Genomic DNA, 13494 nt, shown 5'->3' on the forward strand with positions numbered 1-13494 from the left:
CATGACCGCAAATGCAATAGATATGTTTGCATTTAAATGGGTCAAACCAAACCCTGAATCCAGCAAGGACTTTAGAGCAGTGGTTTATTAGTATAGAGTCTAGTTTTGCAATGAAAGACCAAGATCAGTAAGCCTTAATGCTAAAATTTGGTAATTCTTCATGCACACAGTGACAAAATAACACATACCTGTTAACCCGTATCGGCCATACGGATTAAATGCCCAACTACTAGGGTGTGGAGTGGAAAGGTTAAAAATATTTCTTGTGAAAACCGCTAGACATAACAAGATATGGCAGGAGGCAGAACGTTTAAGACATTTGATATAAAAAAAAAATTTAAAAATAGAGTTCTCGAGGAACTTCTGTACTAGTCTGTGACAGCTGCTGGATGGATGAAGTGAAGTTGTGGAATTGATAATGTGTAGAAGAGGTACTCTTGTGGACCCTGCAAACGATGGTTGCATAAGTATGGGATGTGTTCAGATCCTATATTACCAATGAGGTCAAGAGGCAGCTGTGAAGAATAATATCCAAACTGCAGATGTATAAGGGATCAAACGTTCATTGTTCAATGTTTGGGTGTGTACCTCAGTAAGCCATTGAAGGAATATGTGGTGAGTGGAATAAGTCTAGGATATGCAAGGTATGAGGCCTGACCATAATTGTGCTTTAAGACATCAACAATGACTGTTGATCTGGATTGCTGCTTGGATCATGAATTTTTCTTCCTCCATTTGCTACCCTAATGGATCAATCTTTTCAGTGTCATGAATGGCTGTTCAATTGGGGACTTCCTTGAGCATGCATGGAATGGAGAAGGCATTTTATGCAGTGTGGTGAATGGCAGGATAGTCCTTTGATCATTGCCAAGGCTCCATTATGTACAAGTGCATGATTCACATTCCGAAGTGCCATATATTTGTTTGGAATAGGCTGCCAGAAGTAGTTGTAGAAGCAAGCACAGTTTCGTCATTTCAGAACATTCAGACAGGTTCATAGATGGGATAGATATGGAGAGATATGGACCAAACACAGGCAAGTGGGACTAATTTAATTGTGAATACTGGACAGTATGGGCAAGTTGAGTGGAAGGGTGTTTTTCCATGCTGTAGACCTCTATGATTATGACTCTGGAAAGATTTTCTTTGAGGCTCAAATATCATTTATATGCGATTATAATATGATGATTTGAGATTAGAATACTGGAATAAAACGTTTTTTTTGACAAATTATATTGTTTGCCATCAATACGGGTCTCAAACAATCAGATCCGTGTAATGTTTGAATTTTAGTAACTTCAATGCAATCATCCAATAAAGAAATATTAATTTTACCTCAATTTAGCACTCTTGATTGAATTCAATCTTTTTATTATTCTATGTAGTTTGAAAGCAAGTAATAACAATGTGTTGGTTAAAAACAAATTGAAGTCAAACATTAAAATCTTGATGTCTGATCACAATTTGATACATCTGCAGAGATTGAGAGTTAGTGCTTTATTTAATTGCATGCCAATGTTAATTGCGATTCCACTGTGAGCATCACTGAGTGTGAATTACCCTGCTCATGCTGCAACTTAAACTGGAGGGTCTGATTTAGGAAAGTATTCATTTAAGCATTACAATGAAATTGGAAGAAGTTGTGATTGAATTCAAAGGCATTTTGCTGTGGAAATTGATTGGGATCTCTTATTTAGTAAAATCTTTTTTTTATTTGCACAATCTTGTTTAATTAGTGCCTTTATTTTTGATCTGAATTTTAGGGGAAGTGCTCATGCGAATAGAGTACCTAAACCAACATTTGAATTGCAGGTAGTTCGAAAATGCAGTAGTTGTATTCCTGTGCAACATTGTATGGTAGAAAATTGCGCAATAGAAGTGATGAGGCCTTTGGGAAAAACAGGGTTAGGGACTCCAGTTTAGCGAACCTGTTCATTTCTGGTCAGTTACAGAAATGCCAAGCTGTTACAAGCAAAATTTCCCAATGTAGTGTTACAATACTGGTTCTTCATGGAGTGGAGTTTATCCAGAACCCGGCTGCCTCCCGTTAAACATTGTGAAACTTTTGCAAGTTTCTTTTGGTATGAATAAAATCTTTTTTGAGGGGGTGGATAAAGTGCTGGGTTGTTCTGAATGGCTAGAGGTTTTGATAGGTCTTGGTTTCAGAGGGAATGAACCTCTCAGATCTTTCCCATACCTTTCAAAAGGTGACTGGATGAACTTGGATCAGGCATAACTTGGGAATGGGTGGGGAGAGATGAGGGTCACTAATGGTCTGTCCGTGTTTCACCTCACCCCCTTCTCTCTTCCCCACACCCCCCCACCCACACCCCCCCACCCACACCCCCCCCCACCAACACACACAGTCTCTTGTAAAGTTAGATTAGATTAGATTCCCTGCAGTATGGAAACGGGTTATTTGGCCGACCCTCCAAAGAGTAACCTACCCAGACCCATTCTCCTACCCTATAATTACCCCTGACAAATTACCCCTAACCCCATGTCTGTGTGGGTTTCCTCCGGGTGTTCCGGTTCCACAGTCCAAAGATGTGCAGGTTATGTTAAATTGGTCATGCTAAATTGCCCATAGAGTTAGGTGCATTATTTAGGGGGAATGGGTCTGGGTGGGTTATTCTTCGGAGGGTTCGTGTGGACTAGTTGGGCCGAAGGGCCTGTTTCCACGCTGTAGGGAAGCTAATCTAATCTAAACGCAATTTAGCATGGCCAATTCACCTGACCTGCACATCTTTGAATTGTGGGAGGAAAGAGGAGCACCCAGAGGAAACCCACGCAGACATGGGGGGGTGGGTGAAATGTGCAAACTCCACACAGTTGCCCGAGGCAGGAATCAAACCCAGGTCCCTGGCACTGTGAGGCAACAATGCTAACCACTGAGCCACGGTGCCGCCTCAGATAGCAAGCAACTGAGCCTCTGCTTAACAAAAGGCCCTGCTTACTCTGCAGCATTTACCAGACATTGCTGTATTTGTACTTTCTTTCGCTCCTGTCTCTCTCTGTTTCTTTCTGTTCCCGTTCTCCAGACCCCCCCCCCCCCCCCCCCCCCCCCCCCAACCCACAACTCTATGCATGATCCCAGTAAGCGTTCCAGCAAAATATTCCATTGTTCGCTTCCTGTATCTTAGTTGCAGATAGAAGCAAAGCATACAGACATATGGACACCAACCTGTTGCAATAGATGCATGAGCAGAATAGATTACAGCCAGCTGATAATATGGGGAATAGAATTGCGTAACAGCAAACAGGAGTTCACTTTATAAAAAAAGAAGTCTGCAATTCACAAATCATATTATAGCCAACAAGAGTTTATAAAATGCATGTTATAGGAGAACCTGTACATTATTTTTAAGTTTACATTTCATCTCCTTTAAATTATTGATGAAAAACAAACATTTGGTCAAATTGTAATATGTTGCATGACTGTGAATGAACTACTTTTCCTATTATAAGATCAACTTAATCAAGTCCGTATATTTTTAGCCTAAGGTTTTGTTGAAGGGCATCGTATTTGTTAGATTGATGACTGAAGAGATAGAAGAGTAATGAGTTTTGTGGTGATGGGTGAAAACAGGGCAAGAAATGTTGGAAGGCTGGCAAGTTGAGATCAAACAGAATTAAGTTTGGAAGATTATTGTAACAGACTGACAAACCAGTGTTCTATGTTTTAGGTAAAAATACAACCTGTGGCAAAGTATGAATGGGAGCAGAAATATTACTATGGCAACCTCATAGCAGTGTCAAATCAGTACCTGGCATATGTCATCAGAGGTGAGAATGATTTATATATAGCAAATGAACAATGCACAATTTCTGAAATTGCATGTCATAAGCTCTGTATTTTAGTTGGAATATTTGGGAGTGTGTGATCAAGTGTTCCGTTGGTACCCCATGCTGCAGTTTTTAACAATTATTGAATATTTAAATATTAGAGTAACAATGAGACATCTTGGAAAGATCCTAAAGTTAATATTTTTGAATCTATGTATAATTTTAGTTATACATGCATTTAAAGTAATATATGCATTGAATAACTTTTAAATTTTAGGACTGTGCAAAGTTAATTTTTAAAGACGTTCATAGATGGTATATGGTTTGACAACTTTGGTTTATACATTTACATGGAAACTAAACATTATTTTCCTCTGCCCAGGGGCTAATGGTGTTGGCATGGTACGAGTATTGAGTGTTGGAATGGCTGAACGAACTTTGCTGAAAGGATTTACCGAGGGAGTTGCTGATTTGGGTTTTGCACATCTCAATTCCAATCAACTGGCATGCGTTGATGAAGCAGGCAACCTATTTGTCTGGCAACTAAATGAAGAAAATGGGAAAATACAGTATCCTTTTGTAGACAATGAAAGTCTTGATTAAAATACAGATATATCTGCCATATGTTATTCTAAGGTTCATTATTATTACTATCTTGTGAAGTTACTTAAGTAATAAATTGCAGATAAGTTTGGGAGAAGGATTCTGTGACTGCGAGGAAGCTTCGATATTGTGCATACTCATGAAGTTTTGATCAAATGCATGAAGATGTGGTTGAATTGTTCTATTTGAGGATAGATACCTGAACAATAATAATTATTAAGAATAGCGCAGATTAGTGAAAGACAGCTTGGATTTGTTTCTCTTAAGGTGATGGAGAGTATTAATGGAGTTTGGTAAATGTGATGTCGTCCAGATGGATTTTAACAAGGTGTTTGAGAAGGTCCATCAAATATTCAGTTATGAGACTAATGAAATAAAATCACAGCAAGCTTATTATCGAAACCATAGCAACAAACTCAGGCGATGGTTTAAAGACTTGTGCAACCTATGCACTTGTGGTCAGGTAGAATGCAATTCTTGGAGCTTTGACTTTTTGATCTTCAAGCTTCTCGCTCTCTATCCTCTGATTTCTAGTTTTCTCTGCCAGTTAGTCTTTCTTGGGGTGATCTTTTCTATCCTGGCTCATATCCATGTGCCCTCCTTCTGTCCTGTCATGGTTCATGTGAACTGTGAGGAAAACAATGGTAAACAGAAGGCACAGTTATTGATCAAGCATCTAGGTAACTTGAGAAAGTAATTTATGGAGTGTCTTAAATTCTAGAATGCACTGCTTGAAAGATTGGAGGAAGCAAATTCAACAGAAATGTTTAAGTGAATTGCATATTTTCTTGAGAGAAAAAATTGCAGGCAGCTCGGATTAGTTGGACAGTTTTACTTGAGGGAATGCACAATAGGCCAAATGGTCTCTGTTGTATATCTTAATGAGTTTATAATATCTTTCTTCTGTGAAATTCAGAATTTTGTTTTCTATATGTCGAATATAAAGTTATTAATATAATTAATAGGTTATTAGTTTTAAAAATGACATACATACTGTAGTAAATAAGGCAATTCCTATACTTAAATGTTCAGGGAAAAACTCATAGTGCACATCAAGAGACCAGAGGGAACACCTTTAAATGCAAACAGGAGGGTTATCTGGTGCCCTTTTATTCCTGAGGAAAATGATGAAAATGATGAAGGAAATCAAACACTTGCTGTTTTACATGAAGATAGGGTAAGATGAATGGAATATTTTGAAATTAGTAATATTAGGATTTTACTGTTACCTTTTGTAACTAAAAAAACTGTAGAATCTCTCTGCACACTAATGGTTTTGAATCTGGAGCATAAATCTTTTGGTTAATCAAGGTGAAACGATAAAACAATTCTTTATTACCTGCTATCTCAGCTTCAGTTTGGTATTACCTTTTAGTGATTTGGGTTATTTGTTAACGGTTTACTAAGGAAAGAAAGTTTTAATGATCTCTAAATAGATGAGACCCACATGAGTGATCTTAATATTAATGTTTTCGTGTCTTGCCATATAATGTATTTAACCATTGAGCTGTTGGGAGAACTCAATTATTATTATTTGACTTGGTCAATTAAGTTTAATTTCTTTGAGGTTTTGTGTTTTCTGGTTGTAACTTCATGTAGGCTGAAGTCTGGGATCTGGATATTCTACGAAACAGTAATAGTGTTTGGCCCATTGAAGCAACTGATATAAAAGAAGGCTTTATCATTGTGAAAGGTCACACAGCAGTAAGTATAGATTTAAATGAAGTCAAAACCTAAATTAAACCTGTGCTTTATCTGTTGCTTGTTTAAATTTTGTTATACTACATGGTGTGAGTTTCTCTTGACTTAATTATGACTAATCACATTTGTCACATGCTCAGTAGTAGCAAGTCTGCGTACAAAAGCAAGAAAAGGCTGGTGCAACTAAATGGAGTACTTTTTAATTGTATTTATTTGTATATATTATCACACTTTGTTTTGAAAGATGTCAAACCTTGTTTGCCAAGCTTCATAAATTACATTTCCTGAATTGTGTTGAATAGTTGGAACTAGAATGCACTGCTTGAAAGATTGGAGGAAGCAAATTCAACAGTAATGTTTAAGTGAATTGCATATTTTCTTGAGAGAAAAAATTGCAGGCAGCTCGGATTAGTTGGACAGTTTTACTTGAGGGAATGCACAATAGGCCAAATGGTCTCTGTTGTATATCTTAATGAGTTTATAATATCTTTCTTCTGTGAAATTCAGAATTTTGTTTGCTATACGTCGAATATAAAGTTATTAATATAATTAATAGGTTATTAGTTTTAAAAATGACATACTGTAGTAAATAAGGTAATTCCTATACTTAAATGTTCAGGGAAAAACTCATAGTGCAGATCAAGAGATTGCACATCATTGTGCAATAAAGTAAGTCTCAGACAGTTTGCTCTTGGAACTGTTTTTCCTTGTAACAAGGCTACTTACTTGTATATAATACTTTTATAGTGCTGAGACGTTTCTGATTTTACAGACATAAATTTTCATGGAATGATTTCTTCGTTTAGAGTCATAGAGATGTACAGCAAGGAAACAGACCCAAATGTCTGATTGTCCAGTCTTTGTGTTGCACTGAAGTAGGGACATTAATACTCTTCTATTTTGTGAGATGTGGCAGATTTGGCATTGGGCTCCATCTACTCACCTATCTCTTGTTATCAGAAGTCTATCAATTTCACATTTTAAATCTAACAATCTAATTGATGTAGTTTTACTACTGTTTGTGATGAAGGCTTTAACTTTTTTAAGGAGAAAGTGAGGACTGCAGATGCTGGAGATCAGAGTGGAGAGTGTGCTTGCTGGAAAAGCACAACAGGTCAGGCAGCATTGAAGGAGCAGGAAAACCAATGTTTCGGGAATAAGCCCTTTATCCTGATGAAGGGCTTATGCCCGAAACGTCGATTCTCCTGCTCCTCGGATGCTACCTGATCTGTGTGTTTCGAGCACCACACTCTCGACTTTTTTTTTAAGGCTGGGTTTGATAGTTTCTTAATTGACAAGGGAGTCAAAGGATATGGAGGATAGTTTGGAATGTAGAGGCCACAGTCACATCAGCCATGATCCCATAAAATGGCAAAGGGTCAAGGGACTGAATAGCTTAGTCCTGTCTTTTATCATGTGTTTGTATCCTCCCAATGTTGCTTATCTTTGTGTCGTTAACAATAATATTTGTGTCAATGGCTTTGAGCTTCCATATTGTACTAAGACTTGGAAATTGTCATGAATATCTGGTTAAACAATTCTAAATAGTGTTTCGTTTCAGCGGATCAGTGAAGGTGCGTTATCTCCAGATGGAACAGTACTTGCAACTGCGAGCCATGATGGTTATGTAAAATTCTGGCAGATCTACATAGAAGGGCAAGATCAACCAAGGTACTGATGTATAATTTTGGCTGAATATAGTGATAGCTGATCATGTTTTCTTTTAAAAGATTCAGCTAATATAACTTTGGCTTTTTAAAAAAAAACACATTGTTAAATAATTAAAGGCCAAGTTACACAAAAAGAAAGGTCTACTGTTTGAATAAATGCATTTGTTCATATTTAATTGATTTAAATTGATTGAGGTTTAATAGTGGCAAATCATGTTCTTTGACTTGTTTTTAACATTTCTAGTGCCTCTTGGAGTTTAAAATGCCAATCAAATTTGAGAAAAATATGTCAGCATAGTTATCACATGAAAAATCCTTTGATCCTATTGAGTGAAATGATGCGTCAGCTACCGAGGAATATTACAGGCAGAGCATTGTTCAAAGTTACTTGATATTGATAATCTGTTTATTTTCATTATTGAAGAATGCTCAGCCTTCATTTGTTTGCTATGTCTGTATCTTAGTAAAATGTATTTGAGTTTTGGTTTTATAAAAGACACCTTTTGTCAAATCTTTTGCTTGCACTCAGCAGAGTAATTTGCAAGGATCACAATTCAAGATGAAAAGAAATATACTGCATGAGAGGAGAGTTCTGTTTAGTTGACAAGTGCACTCTGATGGTAGAGGTGTTTCCATGGAGAATACATCCATTAATGCTGATTCACAGTTAACAACCAGGTTTTGTTTAAATTTAAACTAAGCAGATCAACTCTCATGGTCAGAGCATGTCCTGCATTGGTGAATTGTTATTGTAAGGCCCATGGAAAATCACTAATTAATTTACCAGTGGAGCTTGTTGAGTATGACCTTCCTTGGTAACAAGCAATGACCTGCCCAGCTGGTCATTCACGTGGTAGGGATTCTATGGATTGGAAGGTCCATAGAATCCCTACGATGTGGGAATAGGCTCTTCAGCCAAACAAGTCCACGCTGACCCTCCGAAGAGTAACTCACCCAGATCCATTCCCTTTTTTTGGCACTGTGGTAATGTCTCCATCACTGGACAGGGAGGCTTGAATTCTAGTCCCATCTGCTCCAAAAGTGTGTAATAACATTGCTGAACAGATTGTTTAGAAAAAAAAGGAACTGTAGTGGTGCAGTGGTAGTGTCCTTCCCTTTAGGCCTGGAGGCTGAGGTCCGACACTTGTCTGCTCCAGAAATGTGTTACAACATGTCTGCACAGATCGCTTTTAAAAATAAGTTGATTCAGGATTAAAGAAAAGAAAATTAAAGCTGATCTAGGGGCTGCAATAGTATAATGGTAGTGTCCCTATCTCTGAACCTTCTCTAGAGGTGTGTAATAGCGTCTGAGCAGGTTAATTATGAAAATATCGCTATCTCTCAAACTAACCTGGAAGGCTTTTGTGAAGTCATAGTGTTCCTATCTCTAGTTGAGAAGGTTCATGTTAAAGTCCCACCTGCTTCAGAGGTGTGTAAGGACATTCCTGAACAGGTTGATTTAAAAAAAAGACCAGAGCATGCCTGGGGTGGGAAGCATGTGGGGCATTAGTAGCGTTCCTACTTCTGAGCCGCGAAGCCTGGGTTCAAATCCCACTTGCTTCAAAACTGTCATGACTCAGCAGGTTGATGAGAAAATCTCATTCAAGCAGACCGGTTCCTTTAGAGAGAAATGCGCACCTCTGGTGATATATTGCTTGATTTCGTCTTCCAACGCCAGCTCAAATTCGCCCCTTCCTACTCTCCTTGCCCCTCGCTCACTTTTGATGGTTTGCCTTTGCACGAAAATTCATCGAAACAGGCAGGTGCATGTGCATGTTTCTGTCTGCAAAAAGTAGGGTCCTGTATATTAATATATAGCTTTCAATGAATGTATGTGTGTCACTCTGAACCTGACTAACAATCCTGAATTGGTTGTCAGTGAAATTCTTCCTTAAATCAAAGGCTGATTCAACAAATGTCCAACTGCAGAATTAGGTTTATTGTTGGACACAAGTATGCATTTTGCAAGCACAGGTTTGATTGGGTGCAATCAGCACCTTATTCTGAACAGCTGAAGGGATATGTTATTTGCTATGTTTGCTCCTTCTGTGGTATATTCATCCGACATGCATGGTACCACACCGGCACTTAATTCACATGCCATGGCACTTTTTTTGTCGTTAGCAGAATGTCTCTTTGGCTTGACGGCAGCATCCTGTTAATGGTGCACACCATTTGTGTTGCTGCTGCTAGTAGCAGCTTGAAATAGCTTCAATAATTGCTCAAACCTTTAAGGTCCCTTAGACTTCTAGGATAACCTAAGATAGTTGGGGTCCTTTCCAGGAGCAAGCGTGGCTGTCTGAAGACATTTCATGAGTTTGGGCAATGTAAAATAAGAAATAATTTGCTCAGCATGATGCCTTGAACAATCGGCGTCAACCTGCCTGATTTAAAATTTTAATAAAATCTGGCAGTTAACTGTCAATCAACATTAATGGATGCATTGTCCATGATAGCATCTAATTTAGAATCCACTTGCCAATGAATTAGCCATCTCCTCTCATGTATGAAAGGTGGTTTTCCTCCTAAATTCTTGCAAATTATCCTGATGAGTGCATGACAATAAGCTTTGACAAAGTGTCTATTATTTTTCAGAAAGACGTGAATTCTGTACTCCTAAATGACTCCTTAAAGTTTAATTTTAACAATCATGCTTTGGATCTGAGTGCAGCATGGATACAATTTTAAGAACTCTGGTTTCAATTGTGGGATGAATAACAATGCAGACCACATCATTTAGTTCAGGCAGCCTGCAGTATGTTGTATCTACAATTTTTAGCTCAGTTTTGTCAAAGTAGTAGCAGTTAAAACTGTTAACTGTCAGGTTTTTTAAAAAAATAGCTTGGAGAAACTTCTCAATAAACTATTAAATTAACTGTGACATTGTGGTGTGATTCCGTCTCTCTAGACCTGGTATAGTTTAGTTCAACATTAGATTGTATCCACATTTTTTCAGTGATCGTTCTACCTTTTGTGTGCAATTTACAGTTGATCTCTAATTCACTCAAATTTCCAGATGAAGGTGAAATATAAGCATTGCTTTTCATCTGCATAGAGATTTATGTTTGCTTGTTGCAATTCTTGGTCTTCTGGTAGTGCAAAATAGCTGGGCTTTCAACAACAGTTGCGTAGTGTTGTTGAATGAAATTGCATTTTGCATATTAAGAGTTTTCATTGTGACTTGATTTACTTTTGGTACCGTATTATTGAAATAGATAGCATTTATTGGCTACATTTTTGTTTTACACTTCCAGTAACCTATGTGCAATTCTGCTCATTTGATTTCCCCGTATTAAGTTCACTTGTATTAGATTAGGTTTAATTTAAGTAATTCCCTCATCAAGACTGGATAACTAACTTGTTGTCAGACTTTTATTTATAAAATAAAATAATTTCTCTTCACTGGAATCACTTATGCAACTAATATTGGAAATGGCTCATTAATGTAACTGTCGTCTTTATCACTACTCAAACATACAATGTGATTATGAGAGTTTTGTTTCAAGTTTGTACTTTCTTGAAATTCTTTAACTGGAGCGTTTGTTTTTCTGCTGCTAGTTTTTCACCAAAGTATTTAATGTAGAAAGCTATGGCTAAGCTTTATGTAGACAGCATTTTACAAGCATAAATTTGCTCAGGTTTCTTCAGTGAACTTATTAACTAAATGTTGTGGCGATACTGTTTTCATTCCTCAATGCTGATCAAAAGTTGGGATTGATTTCATGTTACTGTTGAGTTGTGTTTAATACATATGACTCAAGGATATGTTTTAAATGGAAACTGGAGAGAAAAATGAAAATTATTTGTTAATATCTCTTGTGCTTCAGAAATATAATGTTAATACATTTAAATGGTTTTATTTTGTGAAATGCAGTTGAAATGCACCTCCTGTTTAATTTGTATCCTTTGGTTTGTTGTTTGGGCCTTCTGCCAGATGTCTTCATGAATGGAAGCCCCATGATGGCCGACCATTATCATGCCTACTTTTTTGTGACAATCACAAAAAGCAAGATCCAGAGTAAGTTCATAAATTTGTATTTATAGATGTCTACTTTCCATTTGACAGATGCAGCAGCAATTCTGTACTCTGGGCAAGTGTATAGAAATATGATGCCCGCATTAACTTACAATTTTCTATTCAAATTTAGTGGCTTCAAGAAAGTACAGTATTTTAAACCCATTTTGTTCATGCAATATGCTGCATTTAAAAGCAATTCTTTTTGTTACTTATGCTCTCACTTGTGAGCCAAAGGTGGGGAGGGAGTTGAAATTGTCCCGACCTCCCTTTTTTATTCCAAAGCCATCTGTCTGCAGACTAGTAATGGAGTTTTATTTTTGTGATTTAATAATGACAGACTGAGTGACTGTGGAAGAACTTAGAAGCAGTACTGCAAAATTATTTTGGGATTTGTTTTTCTCTCTTCCCGTTTACCCTTTCTAGGTCTCTGGACCACGTACCACTTTGAAACTATCCACTAGGAAGTGTCCAAAAACAGGTTGGAGTGATTTTCTCCTCTTTCCCCCGTTTCCTTGCAACCCTCCACTGGAGAAGTGTGTGGCTATTGCTCAGTTCCCTCCTATGACAGCATGACAGAGATTGGGAGTTGGTTTGTGGGGAATCAAGGGTATGAACCCAGATCCTTTCATTCAGTTTTGGAGCTCCATTGAGCTGTCTGGCTTAGCACTTTATTAAAATTAATATTAAACCAGCAGTTTCAAGAAGAGAAAATGTATTAGTTTCATCAAAAGAACTATGGAAAGGGACCAGTATAAACAGTTCTACATGATAGCGCTGACTTTATTAAATAATTGCAAGATTATTTACAGATTTTGTATCATGGAGGAAAGATCTGCAAGGTTTGCATATTTGCCTTAAGTTTGAGCATATACTTCAGATCACATTGAAAGGACTTGTACTAGTGTTCAATTCAGTAATTGTTCAAGCTGCATGGAGTTTTGCTCATGACAGGATACATTAAAATTAGTAGCTTCATGATGTTCAGAATATCAATAATTCAGCAATATCAACAGTAACTCCAAGATCACGAAAGCTGCAAGACAATTAAATATCTTTTAAATTAAGTGATATTTAATATAGGTTACTTTTTAAAATCATGCTTGAACATGTGAATTAGAAGCAGTTATCGGCTCCTTGAACCTCCAGCTTCAATCAAAAAGACCCTGACTGATGTGATTACTTCACATTCTTGACTACTCCAATAACCTTTCATGCCCTTACTTGTCAAGAATCTAGCTACCTCTGCTTTAAAAATATTCATAGACTCTGCATCTACTCCCTTTTGAGCAAGAGTGTTCCAAAGACTTATAATCCACAATGAGAGAAAAAGTTATTCCTCATCTACATTTTAAGTGGGGCATCCCTTATTTTTAAACAATGGCCACGTTTCACAAGGGGAAACATTCTTTTTACAACCAGCCTGTTTAGATTCCTCAAGTTCTGATAAGTTGCACCAAATCACTTTACTTGCATATTAAGTTCTGCAATTTTGTTATATCTGCTCTTTAGTAGTTTAATAGAATAATTTTAATGCAAAGTGCATAATTATTTTCCTAATGGTGTACCTTTAAATAGCCCTTGAGATCTTCCATGCATTGTATGAATGAAGAAAGCTTAGTTGAATCTCCAAAATTTTGTCTCTCAATGCTGTCCCAAATGCAACAAAGCTCATGTTTGTTTAAAACCTGAGCTCGACTTGTTGGTCCCTCATTGGTG

General features: G+C 37.3%; 1 protein-coding gene across 3 annotated transcripts in view; it reads left to right on the forward strand.

Moving 5' to 3' along the window:
- The window catches only part of edc4 (enhancer of mRNA decapping 4), a 115585-nt gene that overhangs the window by 11120 nt on the left and 90971 nt on the right, over nt 1–13494 (forward strand). For all 3 annotated transcript variants that reach the window (XM_043707095.2, XM_043707096.2, XM_087995951.1), the window contains exons 4-9: nt 3687–3786; nt 4169–4355; nt 5422–5566; nt 5989–6093; nt 7652–7761; nt 11695–11778. In XM_043707095.2, the coding sequence (XP_043563030.1) occupies nt 3687–3786; nt 4169–4355; nt 5422–5566; nt 5989–6093; nt 7652–7761; nt 11695–11778 (731 nt within the window). The remainder of the gene's footprint in view (nt 1–3686; nt 3787–4168; nt 4356–5421; nt 5567–5988; nt 6094–7651; nt 7762–11694; nt 11779–13494) is intronic.

This window comes from Chiloscyllium plagiosum, unplaced genomic scaffold (assembly GCF_037043375.1).
Source record: "Chiloscyllium plagiosum isolate Xiang-an unplaced genomic scaffold, Cpla_swu_hap1 HiC_scaffold_17, whole genome shotgun sequence".
Taxonomy (NCBI): domain Eukaryota; kingdom Metazoa; phylum Chordata; class Chondrichthyes; order Orectolobiformes; family Hemiscylliidae; genus Chiloscyllium; species Chiloscyllium plagiosum.